Below are 17,506 nucleotides of genomic sequence, written 5' to 3'. Positions count from 1 at the left end.
GAATCCAAATTAAATGAGCGAAAGTATGAAGGATTGTATGCTCTCGTGAATGCTGAGAGATGTGATGTCACGCATGCACAAAATGCTAAATAGACAGTTGCAGAACATGCCATTGTAGACGATAAACAATGTGCACCCCAAACAAGCTAAAGTGTGTGCCTGCATCGCTCCCGAGATCGAACAAAACTTCGCATGCAGCATTGCAATCTTTCTAGTTCTTGTAAAAATGGCTGCGTGCACTCCTCGTTTCCGTACTACCTTCCAAGCCTGGCTGCTGCTGGATAACCTGAATCCGCCCAGCCAAAAGAAAAATGAGCGCATTCTGACAGCAACTCGAAGTGATGGGAGCAACCTGGAAAGAAATTACCACTGCAGGAATAGAGCGTGACTTGGTACTCGAGTCAACAATGTGCATGCTACACGCCGTCACAGACTGCTTGCTTCCTGGGTGTACTGCGTCACTCGTGATCGTGGAGTGACTGCGGGCTACACCGCCATTGATTACTCGCTGTGCATAAAACCTTGCTGTGCTCATGGACAACTTTCTGTATTTATGAAATTGAGGCTTCAGGGGTGCTGCTTTCCCTACATGTTACTACACCGAGTAGTTAAGGGATATCTGCACACTGTGTCCCAAGGATGTAAAAAAGCAGGCTCCTCCCAAGGCTTAAAAGAAGAAAGTAGATTAGCACTGGCTTTTAAAATAATATTGATCACTTGGGGCACATTCTGGAGCATTATGTGATGTCTCCTGTTGAATTTTGCGGGTTCTTTATTCTTAGTTCGTAAAATTCAAAATTTTCCACTGCTGAAATTGAGGGGCCTTAGGCATAAAAGGTAATCTCAACGCAATAGCATTAAAGGCCTCATTTACCGAAAATCTGGCGTCGGCGGCCGGCATTGGCGTTGTGAGCGAAAAATCTCGAGCGTGGTGCTCGCAGGTGGTATCTGGCAGCTGCCATGACTGAGCACTAACTGGACACAGGGTTGCCTGACATTACGATTGGCAGGAGCTGTCAACTCGTGCCTCTTTTTTCACACGGGAGTGTGACGTCAGAGTCAGCCTGCTAGGAGCCTTGCATTCACATTACCCCTAGAACACACATACACTTTCATGCGGCTTGATTAAAGCAGGGTTTTATATATGGGCTTGTAGCTTATGCTATCGCTTCATACCCTTAAAGGTGGAGCTTAAGTGTCTCACGTAATTTTTTTCTCTGCTTGATTTCTGAGAATGCATAAACATGGTCTTTTTAGTTGAAAGGCTCTCAATCCATGTTTACAGGCACTTTCGAACTAAAGCGAAGGAGCCAAGTGCACAACAAGCTATACTGTTCATCATTTATATATACTCGTCTTTCTTTTTTTCTCTTGTCGTTTCATGCTGTGGTAGCTCAGTGGTTAGGGCACTTGACTGCTGGACCTAAGGATGCAGGTTCGATCTTCGCTGTGGCAGCTGCTATGTTTCGTTGGAGGCAAAAGGCAAGGCACCCATGGGCTTTGGGATGTCAGTGCACGTTAAAGATCCCCTGGTGGTCAGAATTTTTTGGAGCCCATCACTACAGCGTCCTTCATAGCGTTGTCACTCTGGGACATAGAACTCTGTAAAACCACAGACCAGCTTGTCTTTCATAAGTGGTAGTAAAAAAAATGCATTTCACATTGACTTATGACTCGATCAACTGTAGCAGTAGAAGTGTTTGAATTTTTTTTTTTTTTCCTTTTTGTTGCATATCATGTCCACATGTCATTGTATACTTGAATTTTTCTTCTTTCTCTCGCACCTTTGCGCAGGCTGTGCGGCCACAAGTTCCCCAATGAGCGCAAGCAGCAGACTCACATGGCCGTCGTGCACGAGCAGGAGTTGACAGCCGAGGAGCTGAAGGCCATGACGCGTGTGCGTCACATGCGTTGCCCCGACTGTTCCTTTGCCACTTACAGTGCCCTGCAGTTCCGCCAGCACCAGGCCACCCATACGGGCCGCTACCCCTTCTCCTGCACCCAGTGCGACCGCGCCTTCACATTTAGGTAGGCCCCTTTTTTCATGACCTGCACTGTGAAGTGCAGCCGTGCTGTCATAATAATTACCTAGTCACAACCACAGTTCGGGGAGCTGAAGAGACTTTGAACAGATTTAATTGAAGAACTAAATTAAATGGTTCGGGAGGCCAAAAGTGTGTGCCTTTGACTGTGATGTGTTCTTTGAAAGGCTGCACAAGGAACCTCATGAAGTGAGTCGGGAACACCTGACTCACTTACTGTGCATCTCTTGACAGCTTGTTATTGTCTTTCTTCAGTTACGGGATTTTTGTCTTTCAAAAACGGGGTTTATTTACGATTGTGTGGCAGTAGCTCACAACTTTGCAGTAGGTATGTGCAGCCTAAATGGTGACTGCAATTCGGTAGTGACTGTGTGTGGGCCATGCATTGTCACTCACTACTCACTTTGCATAGCTTACGATTGTAGATTTGGCGATGCGTGGGCAGTCTGCCGCCACATAGAGCCGGAGCAGGCTGTAATGGATCACGCATTTGTATCATCGGAAGTGGCTTGGGAGAGTGTTCGGGGCATCCAAGATTCCACACATCGTGCCCAAGTTCTTCTGGACAGGGAATTTTCAGAATTCGTATCATCCCTAAATTCGTAATAACTGTGTTCGTAATGTCAAAATTCTTCAGTATATTAAAATTGAAAGCTGCTTTGTAAGAGGGCTTTTTTTTCCCAAATGATGAGCGGTCAAGCTCATTGCTTACTCAAAAGAAAAAAAAAAGAATGTCACACTCAAAAAACACAGGCATGCTTTTTCTGAGTTAATTTTATGATGTCTACCCATCAGGTCCATTGACATGGAGCTGTTAAGCTCTGTTAAGCTGTAGGAGAGAGAGAAATAAAAGATTTCCAGCTCTTTCAAGTACCCCTCTTGTTTCGTACCATATTTCTCACTATTTGGTAACAAGCAAAAAGTGCATCGTGTTTTCCGCATTGGTAATTGTGTTCATGTGTTAGCTGCGGCCAATCTCTTCGTTTAATGAGCGAACTGCGCGAGAAAATGTCATTCTTGCACCTGAAACATACATCGCCCATTTCTCGGTAAGTGCGGCCGTTTTGTTTGTTTGTTTTATTTTATGCGGGAACACCATGTGACAAACCTAACAGCAATATGTTGTGGAAATGAAGAGATAACGGGACACGCGGCACATGGACCGCAAACTATATTTTTGCGGTACTCGCTATTAGCTAGTGCCCGCTGGCAGAGCTCGATATATAAGAGAGGGACTCGATATATAAGATGCTGGAATGGAGCCTTGCAAGTGCAACCTTCTCTCTTGGTCAACGAATCATCACAATGCGTCTCCATCGAACACTAGGAATTGCGGAAAAAACCACACCAAGGTTTCTATCATGTCCTATCTCCCTGTGCTAACATTCCGAACGAGACATAAACAACCACTTTCCAAATCGCTTCCTCTACGGGATCTGTGTACTGGGATTCTGCACGCAAGGCATTCTAACGAAAGGCACGTCTTTACGGCGCCAGCCCAAAATGAGCGTTGAGCGAATTTTGCGTTTTGCTGTGCACAACGCCCTTCATGGCAAGCACAGCACTCTAAAGGCCCGAAATAGGATGACGCACATGCTACCCGCTCACATTTTATCATCCCAAGAAAGATAGCGAGGGAGCAGCCTTACGTCAGCAAACTTCTCGCAGCCAGGAAGCAGTGGCCACAGACGGCGACCGCATTGCCGCCGCTCGGCTCTGCGCTTGCTCCACCAGCCGGCTGGGCTGCTCGGTTACTTTTGGCAAAGACGGTACATGTATGCGTGTATGTAATGCATATATATATAGGCCCTGTCTGCGGTGAGAATTTTATTGTTACTTTTGCACACCACTGGACACACCTAGAAAAGTGCTGTGACACTGCTTATAGAAGGGGGGGGACTGGCACTTTTAATTGGATACATCAAAGATAGAACAAAGTTTCACAGCAGATTCACAGTATTACGTACAAAGGCCATTAGTTGCAGTCAGATGCCATGCCAGATGCTGCAAACATTTCGTGTTTATCCTTTGGGGATCTGGGCCATCTCTCTGTGTTCTAACCTAAACTTAATAAAACAAGACCATCCAAGGAAGAAGGTCTCAGAACAGCAGTGGACTAGCCAGTTGGAAGTAATGTTTTATGCTTTCAACTGATAATGCTTGGTCTGCTAGCAGTGTCCTGTGTCTTTTTTTTTTCATTGTTCTTCTTTCCGCTGCTTCCATTATGTCTTAATCACACCAACTAGCCCTCATTGCGACTCTGTTACACTCTTCCATCTGATTTGTGCAGGTTCCAGCTGACGTTGCACATGCGCCGCCAACACCGACCCGGGGGCCCCCTGATATGCCCGCACTGTCCTCGGCACTTTGTCGCCGAGGATGCCCACGCCACGCATGTGGCTTTGCATGGTGCTGCCCATGCGGCCGGTCTCGAGTGCAGCCAGTGCAAGCGACTTTATGAGACTCCACGCCTGCTCGAGAAGCACCAAGCCGCAGCCCACGGGCCTCGAGACAACCGCTTTACCTGCAGCCTGTGCAATAAGCGGTTTCGCACGTCCAACGGTGTCGTCGCCCATCGGCGGGTGGCTCACACGGATTCCAAAGGCGCCCCATATGCCAAGACGGCGGCACAGCAGGCTGCGCTCAAGAACTGGGCGCACCGTCCAGGCAGGTGAGGTGATGCCGGTGCATGTTTTACACTTTTGCCTTAAAAATGTGCTCTTTTCTGTTTTTGTTATGCTTTAAAGAAAAATCCTGTTAGTAGGACGCCAATTACATTTCACTATACATATTCCGAGGCATTTCTCGTAACTATTAGAGGGGTGACATAAGACTTTCGAGTGATAAAAGCAAAAGCGCAGCATGATTGGAAAATGAATGCAAAATTTTGTCAGTGGAATGGTTTGATCGCGGATATATTGAATTGTGTCATATTGAACAATAAGGATATCGCCTTGAGAATCGTAAGTAAAAGTATATCACTGTTGCATACCTTTGTCAAGCTGATAATCATGAGACCATTTGATATCCAGCAAGTGAGGCTTCTCCTTACGGCGCTCCCGTTACCACTTTTCATGATCGGAGCTGGTCAGCTGCACCGTAGCTTTACTTGATGCTTATTTTTAGAGTTTCCTTGAGCAAGAGAAAGGGAACAGGTTGCAATGCCATCTTAAACGTTCTGTTGTAAACCTGTCTTCATAACTGCATAAAAATGTGGCTTTGATGTGCCGGGGTAATAGTAATAATAATCTGTGGCCTTGCCCCGTCAAAGAGTCTCATGTCATTTCTTTGCAGGAAGTATGGCTGCTCACGGTGGAAGCACAGTTGCGAGCCCTGTGGTCGTTTCTTCAAGTTTGAGGGCAGCTTGCGTGCTCATCGGGTCTTTTTCCACGGCATTGAGGGCCAAGCCACCGAAGATAAGCCGTGTCCAGAGTGTGGGAAAGCCTTTCAGTGAGTGTTACATATTGTCGCGTAATCTGCGAATAATGAAGACAGAAGTGTATAAAAGTGCTGCCATACCTCGCTCTAGTTCATTTAATAGTAAATGTGCATTAGGCAAAGAATGCAGCTGGCTTTATGGCTGTTCCTTTGGGACTTGTGATTTGTAATTCTTGAAATAAGGGCTTCATTAAGTATCCACCTTTATAAAACGAGAAACGGCAAATAATGGTTCTACCATACCACACAAAAAAAAAAAGTCTGCCGCGAAATTTTATAATTGTAGTCTTCGTTATTTTGTTTAAAGTTACATTCAAAAGGACTGTATGCCGTCAAACGCCTGTATATCAAATTACCGCTTGTGTCGAACTGCCTCAATACTCCCTTGGAAATCCCATGCAAAAATATAGCTGTGCTATTCGCGCTTATCGAGCTCGCATTAACAGAACATTCAATATATCGAACTCTGCGCCACACTCCTGCTCGTGATGCTTCTTCTAGTGGCACTCCCACGATAACTTTGTGCACATGAAGCCAAATTAGCCGAGCGTCCTTGGGCCCATGCCCGTTAGCGCCAAAGCTGTAAAAATTGCGTGATGAGGTGAACGCCGAGTCCGCTTGAAAATGGCCTTCGGTTTGGCATGCGTGTTCTGAATGCAACACTGCTTTTTTGTGGGGAAGCCAGTGTTCTGTGCACTAGACATGCTGTGAAGCCAGCCTACTTGTTGAAAAGCTTGCGACTGCTCTCTTGTGGTCTGCACTTGCTGCTGAAGGTGAGGCAGAAATCAACATTACTGATTAATTAAGTGATTAACTGTGCTATTAATTCATTTCTATTGCATTTATAGTGTACCAGTATCGATCACAGCCCGGCAGTGGCTTTTTTCAAAGTACTATTCGTTGCTGCAGCTTTGATGCGAGCCCCAGCTCTAGTGGCATTTCTGCTGCGAGCAGTGCGAACTCCTACGCCCCCTTTGCCCCCTTTTAACCCTGGTGCAAGGTGCTGCTCAGCATGTGGGTGCACGCGCGTGCCGCATGGGTTGGCGCACTAGTATTTATGATGTGCTTTCCAATATGCCGGCAGGCAGCATCTCACTGCTGGAAGTGCATCCCTAACATTAGTACACTGTATTCATGCTTATGGGTTACAGAAGAGCTCAGCTTTTGGCTTGCTTTATATATGGAGTGATCAGTATAATGAACTATTTCGCGATCCCCTTCAAATTTTATATACCTGGGTTAACTGGAGTGATAAATTGATGGTGAATACAGAATCAGACTGCAGTGTGTTTGTTATGCAATGGATGCACAGTGCAATGATGTGTTAAATTTGCAATGTGAATACTGTGCAGTAAATGTGCGTATGTGCAATGGGAACGCGTTTGGTTTTATATGATAGGGCTAAGATGATAATATATTGGTCCTGAGTAATTATCCACCATGTTCAGTCCTGGCCATGATAATGTGGAGCACGTCTCAAAAACTGAAACTTTTGTTGCATGTAACCTTGCGGGTGTTCGAAAGTGCCTTGCATATACTAGCACGTGCCATTGGTGCACTCGCGCATGGACTCAAGTAACCTTAGCTTTTTGTGGAATGCATGAGAAAATTTCAGACACACACATGTTCTGTAATATTCAGAGTGCAACTGTACAGGTTAAAGCTTCATATGCCAGTGACTACTTTGCATAGCTTTGTTTTTGAAAAATGAGTATTTTGGCACTGTATCTGACCATAAAGAGCTGCAAAGAAACTTTTGGATTTGGGCGGCAATCTAGTTCTTTTTGATGTTAGATTGCATCATGCTACTTTGCATGATATGTAACGGCAGTGGTGTGTGGATTTTAACATCTGGAGTAATTTGGGCTATGGGGAATGCCATGTTGGATGACTGCAGATAAACATAGGCCATCTGCGAATCCTTGACGTGCACTATATGTACAACAGGTGGGTGCCGTTCACGTTCACCGAAATGGGGAGTGGTTGTTGATTAGTTTGTTTTTGTTTTTTATGCCTATGTGCAGTTTTTGTATGCTTTTAGTCTGACATTTATTTGACTTTTATTTTTTTTGTATTCCACATAGTATGGTTGGTTGGTTTGTGGGGTTTAACGTCCCAAAGCAACTCAGGCTATGAGAGACGCCATAGTGGAGGACCCCGGGAATTTCGACCACCTGGGGTTCTTTAACATGCACTGACATCGCACAGCACACGGGTGCCTTGCTTTTCGCCTCCATCGAAAAGCTGCCGCCGAGGCCGGGATTCGATCCTGCGTCCTTGGGAACAGTAGTCGAGCGTCGTAACCACTGCGCCACCCTGGCGGGTATTCCACATAGTATGTCACATGAATCTTTGTATTAAATTTTTCATTTTTTGATAAACTTCCTGGACGGTACCTAATAATATATCTTTGTAACCTGATCTAACCTAGCCTAATTTACCTATATACAAGTAATGCACTCTGGAAAAATTCAACTCTGCCTACTAATGAGGTCCTTCTGTTGTAGTAATTTGTTTATGTTCTTTGTTTTGTTTTTTTAATGTGTAGGTTGTGTTGTTTCCTTCTTTAACTTTATTTTTGCTTTAAGAATGGGTACAAAATGAGTTTGTCTTCAAACTTTTCAATGCTTTGGGTTTCTTTGGGTTATTTTTACATTTTGGAGACTCATTAGCTGGGAGCATTTTCTCTTTTGTAGAACAGGAAATTCTTTTATTTAACAGCATTCATCAGAAGGAAGTCTTCTGCAAGAAAGTTTTTACAGACTAACACACAGTTTTTATTATACTGTCATTTTCTGTTAAATTTTTTTCAGTCTGCATTACTGTCTACAGTGGTAGCCTTTCATTGTTTCTTTGAAAACCTTCTGGGCGCCCTAGCTGCACAAACAATTTCTGAGCATCACAGTTGCTGATACACACATGCAGAACAGGGACAAACGTCGTCAACAGATAACACTCTTATACAGTGATGCCAGCCTGCATTCTGCTGTCTAGCTGTTTTTATTTTTGGTTCTGGAAGTGAAACTTTGCCTGTAGTGACAACATGAGTTACATTAACAATTCACAGTCGAGGGCTTTTTGAAATGGCTTTGAAAGTGAATTTGGTTTTGCTGAGCTACTCAATCGTGCTGGGATGTAAAGGGGGAAGGTGGGAGTAAGAAGGAATCGAGGAGGCACTGTAGTATAGGCTCTGGATTAATTTCGATAGCAGCTGAGTTCAACAATTTGCAGTGGCAAGTTTCATTTGGTAAGGTTGTTTTTCTGGTAAAAACCAGTCTTTTTAAATCTCTCTTGGTACTCGGAAATGGGCAAGGATAGGATTTCACCCCAGAACAAAGAGCCCTATCTTTATTTTGCAGTAGTCCATCCCTAATTTATCAGACTTGAAGAGGATTGCAAGATATTTGATGCATTGATAGTCTGATAGCTAAAAAATGGCACTTGATAAGCTTATATTTGTAACTTTGAAGCGAGAATGTTCATGTTAGCTAGGCACTGGTATTTTTAACCTATCTCAGTAGGCCTAGGAAAGCAGGCGCCTGTCACGGTCATGTTTCAGAGGGGACATTCATGCCATTCTTCTATTCTTACAGAACAAAACCTCAGTGGATGATGCATATTTTGGATCTACTGTAGTAACCACTACATGAAGTTGGATATTCATTACGATGCTTGCGAAAAAGGCTTAATGTACCCAGCAGCACTGCCTACTCTCTGTGCTTTACCTTCTTCCTTGTGCAGTGTGCTTTAACTTGAACAGCTCTTTTCGTTGTTGTTGTTGTTGTTGTTGCATTCTTTTTGCAGGACTGAGCTAAGCCTGGCCATGCATCTGCGTACACACACTCAGGAGGTCAATTTCAAGTGCAGCGTTTGCAGCAAGGTCTACCGCAGCCGCTGCAGCCTCAAAAAGCACATTGCCACTATGCACCGCTCAAGCCTGCGGGTGTTCTGTTCTATTTGCAACCGGGGCTTCCTTAACCATGCCTCCATGCTTCTGCATATCAAGTTTGCACACAAGGTTGGTAGTATATGTGCACAGTAAGGAAGAGCTTTGAAAAGAACTTCTTTCAGCTTTTTTTCTCGGCAAAGTTTTCTATTAGAAAAATAAAACTAGGACGGGGCGAATTGCAAGTACTTGCAGATTATGACTACCGGTATCGCTTAAGAGGAAAGTATATAACAGTTGCACCTTTCTTGTACTCACCGATTGGGTTGAAACGTGGAGGTTAACCAAAAAGGGTTCTACTTAAGTTGAGGACAACGCAGAGAGCTGTGGAACGGAAAATGGCCAGTGTAACATTAAGAGGTAGGAAGCAGTCAAGAAGAAATGAGAATGGGCAGTGCATGTAGTATGAAGAGAGGATAACCGATGGTCACTAAGGGTAACAAATTGGATTCCAAGGGAAGGAAAGCATTGCAAGGGGCAGGAGAAAGTTATGTGGGTGGATGAGGTTAAGAAATTGGCAGGGGTCAAGTGGATGCAGCTAGCACAGGACAACAGGACTGGGTTAATGGGAGTAATATGGGAGAGGCCTTCACCCTGCAGTGAGTATAGTCTGGCTGATGATGTTTTCATTTAGTGCTGTGAAAATGGTTAAAAAATTTTCCTGCCACTACATTTAAGTTTATGATGTCTATACGGAAGAGGATATTGTGGTCGTCGTTTTGAAGTTAATGGCAGTGCGGCATAGCTTTTGGGATGATCTGCACCTTGAAAAAAAAAAAATCTGTGCATGCAATTACTTTAATAGCATATTGCAAGTATAACCACTTCAGTAAGGAGCTTGATTTTCAGTTATAGGGGCTGTACTTGAGATCAGTGATAAGCACACATGATCTCCAAGATGAGGATGTGCTCCTGAGCAGTGCGACAGCATGAGCACTTGGAAGATGATTCTGTATGTTGGTTCCGACAAGCACCAGTCTACTTGAAGTTTGGAATAGTTAAGTCTCAGTGTAGCTCATGTTTTTAGCAGAATTTTCTCACATCTTTAAAAGAGCCGTGCTTTGACATATTTTTCAATCATCGACCGGATTGTTCGGTGTCTAAGATATGGTCAGCTCAGTATTTGGACTGCAGCCTAAAACAGTTTGTGACAGTGCTATTATCGATAGGCTCCTTTTTTTTTTTCTTTGAGACTTGAGCCTGCCTGTTTTTTTTTTTTTGTTTTTTTTGTCATTCTCGTCTAGTTAGAAATATTGGTTGGTGACTTTTAACGTGGCATTTTTTGTTACCTGGCTGTCAGTTTTGTTGCAGTGTGTATGACACTTTCTACCAATGTGGGGGATAGTATTGTCGAATGTCTGAGATTAGAACCTGAGTGGAACAATGCAGGAAGAGAAAGCTTTAGCCAACTCTGCATAAAGCAAAGGTACCGACGCAGTAGCTTTGCAGTGCGAGGAAATAAAATATGTGGCATGACATTCAACCTGCTTTATAGAAGACAAGCTGAAACTTGGGAAACAAAGCAAGAAAGTTTGCAGTTTTTGTTTTCTGTTCGGCAGCGAACCAGCATGTGAAATTACCTGAGCTCATGACGTTCTGACTGTTGTTTACCAGCGAACATAACCATATCATTTATTTTGGCTGAAGGTTTCATTTATGGCAGCATCTAATTTTATTGAAAATTTTCTTTTCCAAGGGCGATGCCAAAGCAAGTGCTGCAGCTGAAGCGGCTTCATCTTCACAGCCCTCTCCAGTCACAACCACATCACTCCAAACTGTGGTCTCAACGACAGTCACGGATCTGGGAACGTCTATGGCACCCATTCCAGTTGTGACCTCAGTGTCTGACCTGACTGCCATGTCAACCATGACCTCAATGCAAGACTTAATTACAGTGCCAACTGCGTCCTCAATACAGGATGTGGGTTCCGTTCAAGATGTGATTTCTGTTCAGGATGTGACCTCCATTCAGGACGTAGCATGCGTTCAGGACGTAGCTTCACTTTCAGTGGGAGCTTCAGATACAGTTGATATCACTTCGGCTTCGATTTCTGTTTCACTGCCGATGCCAGCTTCAACTCCAGAAGCTATAGTTGAAATGGAGGAGCCGGCACAGGAGATCACGGAGCTGACTCGTATGGAGCCCGGGAGCCAAGAGCATGCCGCAGTGGAGCAGCTGTTTGCTAGCATTCAGCAGCCCACGGATCCGCTGCCTGTCATCGGCGGGGGGTCACCACTGACTGTTGCTGGATCCACGCAGCACATGCTGCACATGCTTTCAGTATCCCAAGTTGAGGAAGTGGTCAGCGATGCCTGCATGACACAGAATAACTGCCCTGGTGTGTGGTAGAAATAGAGAGGCTGCATGCGTAATGCAGCCATTGGTGACACTTCTACACTGTGCAGTTGTGCAGAGTTTGGCAGTGTCATTCTGTGGAACCCAGTGAAGAGTCGTAGCGGTAATCTCACAAATGAAATCTGGTGTTGCGTTGCAGCTGTGTTGCGTTGCAGAGATTTAAAAGTTATGTTGCATTTTCATTGCTTAGTTTAGTTGCTCAGTTTATTCTTGGTATTACTGTGCAGGATCACTGCTGACAGCACTGTTATATAGTCTTGAAGCCAAAATGGACAAGTAGTGAAAAATATTCTTATTATCAGGTGTTATGTGTTCATGAGCACTTTCATTATATAAAATTGGTTTATCGTCAGCAGTATCTGAAAGAGCCAGAAGCAGGGCTGAAATTAACCAGATTGATTCCATAACGGGGCTTTTAATCAAAGCCCATTGATGTTATTAGTCCGTACTGATTACTTATGTAGTGTGTACAATGTGCTGCTCAGTCATTACAATAAATTAGATTGATCTTTTAATATTTTATTGGTTGGTATTACATCAACACCATAACTGCACTGTGTTATGATATAGAAGTATGTACAGTTCATGCTGAAATAAATGTTTGCATTGCCCTTGACTTGTATTCCAGTCTCCTTGGCCAAAGCGTTTTTGAATCCAGTGTGCATAGAGTTGTCTTCTTTCTTGATATGTCTGGGTGAACGCTGCCCAGTATATGTCCCATGCAAAGCGATGGCCACGCCACTAATGGCGAAGTTGAAAGTAAATCTGGGAGCGGAGCCTGTCACGTCGTCTGCTAACTGTGTGTTTCTATGCAGTCCTCGCGTCATGAATTCATCTTTCAGCGGCTCTTGCATATAGTTGCAGCATCAACTGCATCTGCTGCCAGTCCACTGTGACGCAAACTACGGGGCATCTCCAGCGATAGTTTTTGCTTGGGTAAATGTTCAAAAGCTATAAAAAATGCGCCGGAAATTGTATTTACTCGTCCCATCTCGGCAAGCAATACGACCTAGACCGTAATGTTTCAGTTCACTGCACTTTAACGAGTCGCTCGTCATTCCTGTCTCATATTTCGATATGGAAGCATTTCGGATAATATCGGCGCATTATCCTGAATTTTCTGAACGTCGCTATTATTCGCTTTTCGGTACAGAAAAAATAATATACGTATGTTGGCTACCGAGTAAACTATTAATAGTTGATTTACTTTGTGCAGTGCCGCATATTTTTATAGGGCTTAATTTTTGAAGTCATTAATAGTCATTAATACCGGTAAGGCATTACCAGTATGCTCAATGTATTCCGTACAGCCGGCCTCCAGCTCAGTTCATCGAAATGCCAGTTTGGTCGCAGCCAACTCGCCATTCTTGGACACATGGTTGACGCCTCTGAAGTGCTACCTGATCCGGCTAAAATTCAAGCCGTCAAAGACTTTCCGCGTCCCCAGTCTTCGAAGGATGTGCGCAGCTTTGTCGGCCTCTGCTCTTACTTTCGCCGCTTTATCAAAGATTTTGCCCATATCGCTCGTCCTCTCACCGACCTACTTAAGAAAGACACCGCTTTTACATGGGGCCCTGACTAGCAAGGTGCGTTTTCAACTCTTTTAAGCTTACTGACGTCTCCCCCCGTCTTGGCTGATTTTGATCCCTCAGCTTCCACTGAAGTTCGAACAGACGCCTGCGGATATGGGATCGGCGCAGTGCTGGCTCAACACCAACATGGCAATGACCGCGTCATCGCATATACTAGCTGCCTTCTCTCCAACGCGGAACGCAATTATTAGATTACTGAGCGCGAGTGTCTTGCCCTTGTATGGGCTGTCGCTAAATTCCGACCTTACTTATTCGGCCATTCTTTCTCAGTTGTCACTGACCACCACGCGCTTTGTTGGTTGTCATCTCTGAGAGATCCCTCCGGCCATCGTGGTCGCTGGGCTTTGCGCCTTCAAGAATACTCCTACAACGCCGTTTACAAGTTGGGGCACCTTCTTCAAGATGCCGATTGTTTGTCTCGCTATCCTGTAGAACCCCCTGATCTCGGTGACGCAGAGGCGATTGATTCCCTGTGTATTCGCCCTTTCTAACTTCTCCCAACATAGCAGGCGAGCAGCGCAATGACCCATTTTTAAGAGCCATCATTGAAGACCTGGCATCTGGAAGAACAGACTCTTTTCTGCAGCTTGTTTTTTTCTTTTTTTTTTTTACAGGATGGTATCATCTACCGCCGTAACTTTCATAATGACGGTTCTTCTCTCCTGTTGGTGATTCCCAAAAAGCTCCGCTTATTGAAGAACTCCGCGACCTGCCCACAGCTGGCCATCTCGGTGTGTCTCGCACTTACGACCCAGTACGGCTTCGTTTTTTTTTTTTTTTTTTTGGCCGGGACAGCGTCCGGCACTACATCGCTGCCTGCGACACGTGTCAGCGGAGGAAAGAACCATCTCGGTCACCAGCTGGTCTTCTCCGACCCATTGACGTGCCCTTGGAACCATTTTATCGTGTTGGGCTTGACCTTCTTGGCTCCTTCCCGACGTCACGGTCGGGTCACAAATGGGTCGCAGTGGCAACCGATTATGTAACACGCTATGCCATCACCCGAGCTTTACACACGAGCTGCGCTACGGATGTCGCTGACTTTCTACTACACAGCGTCATTCTCCATCACGACGCTCCTCGCCAATTAATCACCGACCGCGGTCGCTACTTTTTGTCCCGAGTTTCTGAAGACATCCTGCATTCATGTTCTACGAATCATAAGCTCGCGACCCCGTACCATCCCCAAACCAACGGCCTTACCGAGCGCCTCAACCGCACACTTACGGACATGTTATCTATGTGTGTATCACCTGATCACCACGACTGGGACCTCGCGCTGCCATATGTAACCTTTGCTTTAATTATTCCAAGTACGACACGACGGGTTATTCACCCTTCTTCCTGCTCTTTGGCAGGCACCCCGGTTTACCTTTGAATACGCTGTTTCCGATTGCTGGCCGCCCCATAACTACCTACGCACTTGACGCCATTGCGCAAGCCACCGAAGCGCGCCATGTAGCCCGTAGTCGGCTCCTCGCCTCTCAGACCTCTCAGAAGTCTGCCTACGATATAGGCGAGATCGCCACGTATCCTATGACCCTGGGTCTTTAGTTCTTTTATGGTCTCCTGCACGCCGCATTGGTCTCTCGGAGAAACTTTTGTCCCCCTACAGTGGCCCTTATCGGGTGATGCGCCAAGTCGGCGATGTGACGTATGAACTTGTCCCTCTTGTGCCCGCGTCCTCCTCCTCTCGCCCCACTACTGACATTGTCCATGTTTCGCACCTGAATCCATACGAATTCATGCCTTCTTTGCCAGTTTAGCGCCGGGACGACGCTTACACCGCCGGGGGGGTCACGTTATGCGATGACGACGACGAAGTGTGTCCTCTTGCCTCGCGGAAGGGACAAGGTGATGACGGCGAAGTGGGGCTGGTTCCGTGTTGCTGTTTGCTGCTATGCCAGTTCAAGCTGTGCTGTAAATATACTGTAAATACGTCGAGTTTCCACGTAACAATATACTTCACTAATTAGCTAATTAATGAGTGATTAATTAATCGATTAATTACGTACTTAACGATAATTAACTCGTTAATTAAATGCTAATTAGCGTCAGTTGCGTATCATAATGCGGCATTCAGGCTTTCGCCTTTCACTACTTTAGTCGCTAAAGTCTCGTAATTTTTGCCTATACTGATCGGTCGGCTGGATATCGCGTAGGGCGGCCGGGAGCTTGTGGCTCTCGGCGACTCTTCCCAGCCCACCAGCCCCTTTTGCGCAGCCGGGTCCGAGCTGGACACCGCGATCTCAGAGCAAATGTAGAGGATATGGTGAAAGTCTGCTTTGGATGCCCCACAGAGGGTGCATGCGGAGCATTCCATGATGATATCACCTTGACTGCACGCTTTGCTGCAAGCTTCCACGTACGACTGTCACAGAAGGAGGGGCATGGAAATAACGAAAATTTCGATAGGTTGTACATAGAATGCCAGTTTGTTCGTGGAATCTACTTTGTGATCTGTTTTATCGCATGTTTCTTTTCAAAGTAAGGCCGAAGAAATATCCAAAACATTGCAGAGGAAAATTGTGCCCACCTTTCTAAACAGCGCTCACTAGCTTGACATGCACGATCTCGCGCTTATCAATAATCTGAACCTGCGCTTTCCTTGTATGGCTGATGGCCAGCACATGTCGTCAGCGTGATAGGCCGTACATAAAATCTGTTGACGGCCTTTTCGACAGGTGGTGGTGGTGAAAAAGCATTTGTTTGTATATTGACAGACAGGTGTCAGCAGGATTTAAAGACCCCCCTGTCCAGGGGGGGGGGGGGGGGAGTCTGAGACCCCCCACACTTGAACGTGTGAATACAAAGCAGGCTGCCATATAATTATTCTTGTCAATGGTTTTCAGAACATAGCAGTTAATTGTAATAATGAGCAATAATATATTTTTATCTGTCTCTCTGTCTCTCCCTACTTATTCCCCTTTCCACCTGTACTAGAATTAGTAGAGACCATCCTTCAATGGAGCCAGACTTTAAGCACTGAAATCTGATAGAGTGTGATGGGGGGGGGGGGGGGGCTAGTTGGTAATGCATTATTGAAAAACTTAACTGCGTCAAAAGGACGGGACAAAAGAAGAAGAACGCAGGACGAACGCAGACTAACAACTGGTTCATTGCACCGACGCCTCCTTCCTTCAACACCAACGCAAAAATCTTTAGCGTCTAAAGGAGTGAAAGGCGAAAGCCTGAGGAGTCTCATCTTGTCTAGCGCTCCTGCCATCTGCAATCCCACACTTAACGCGCAAGCACGGCCGGTCTCGAGAGAGGGCGCGCGCTCTTTCTTACGGCTAGGGGTGAGGACAGCTGCGTCGTCTGCTACGGCGGCCGCCATTCTCGCGCCCGCGGCATACAGGTTTCGTTCTCGTGGGGGGAGGTCTGCTCGCTTCTGGCTTGCCGCGGGCGCTTAAAGTAAGAAAAATAAGGAATATTCTGGTGCGCTTTTGTTTTACATGAGAATATAATACTTAATTTTGTTGGAGAGCCTGCCTTGTGCTTTTAAAAACAGGACAAGCAGCCAACATCAAGGCGTCGACAGTAACAATGAAAGCGGGTATGCAAGATATGCGCCAAATATGCCAGTGAAGCTCTCCCAGAATCTATCGCTAGAGTTCAAAACCTATCTCTTATGCACTGAACCCTTTGGTGCGTGGAAACAGCAACCCGTCCCAACATAAATTTGCGTCGTCAGGTCGCTTACTCGAGTAAAGCGACCATACTCCTAGAGAAGCAGAAGGAAAAAAAATCCTGAAAACGTTTATTTACCGAGGTTTGCGATAGATTCCGATGAAAGAAACCGTTACTAAGCAGAGGATCATGAAATAAAAAGTTTTGAGTCGCTTTTCAGTTAAATCTCGATGACGGTTATGACAAGGCGTATTCTGCATACCACCACGGGCATTGGCAGCCCTGTTGGTGTTATCATTCCTGCGCATGTTTAATGTCGAGAACAAAACGCTTGAAAAATGCCACAATCCACTGCGTGGAGGAGGGGGGGGGGGGTTGAACATTTATTTTAGATCACATCTCCCTCAATTGAAAGCATTTAATTCTGTTCACTTGTTTTGTAGTTAATTTCAAACTACTAAGTTTATTAGAACTGCTGGAACACATCGGGTGATTTCTGCCC

The 17,506-nt window shown here is 45.4% G+C and overlaps 1 protein-coding gene across 1 annotated transcript in view; it reads left to right on the top strand.

The window, feature by feature from the left end:
• The window catches only part of LOC146191313 (uncharacterized), a 41,802-nt gene extending 29,404 nt beyond the window's left edge, over window positions 1-12,398 (top strand). The window contains exons 10-14 of the mRNA XM_084601813.1: window positions 1,795-2,028; window positions 4,333-4,713; window positions 5,337-5,492; window positions 9,285-9,498; window positions 11,123-12,398. Coding sequence (XP_084457939.1) covers window positions 1,795-2,028; window positions 4,333-4,713; window positions 5,337-5,492; window positions 9,285-9,498; window positions 11,123-11,776 — 1,639 coding nt within the window. The 3' untranslated portion in view covers window positions 11,777-12,398. The remainder of the gene's footprint in view (window positions 1-1,794; window positions 2,029-4,332; window positions 4,714-5,336; window positions 5,493-9,284; window positions 9,499-11,122) is intronic.
• Window positions 12,399-17,506: the final 5,108 nt, after the last annotated feature.

The sequence above is a fragment of the Amblyomma maculatum genome, chromosome 4 (assembly GCF_055883805.1).
Source record: "Amblyomma maculatum isolate TAMU_Amacu chromosome 4, ASM5588380v1, whole genome shotgun sequence".
In the NCBI taxonomy this organism is placed as follows: Eukaryota; Metazoa; Arthropoda; class Arachnida; order Ixodida; family Ixodidae; genus Amblyomma; species Amblyomma maculatum.
Note: the sequence above shows the minus strand (reverse complement) of the source record. Positions and strands in the feature narration are given on the sequence as shown.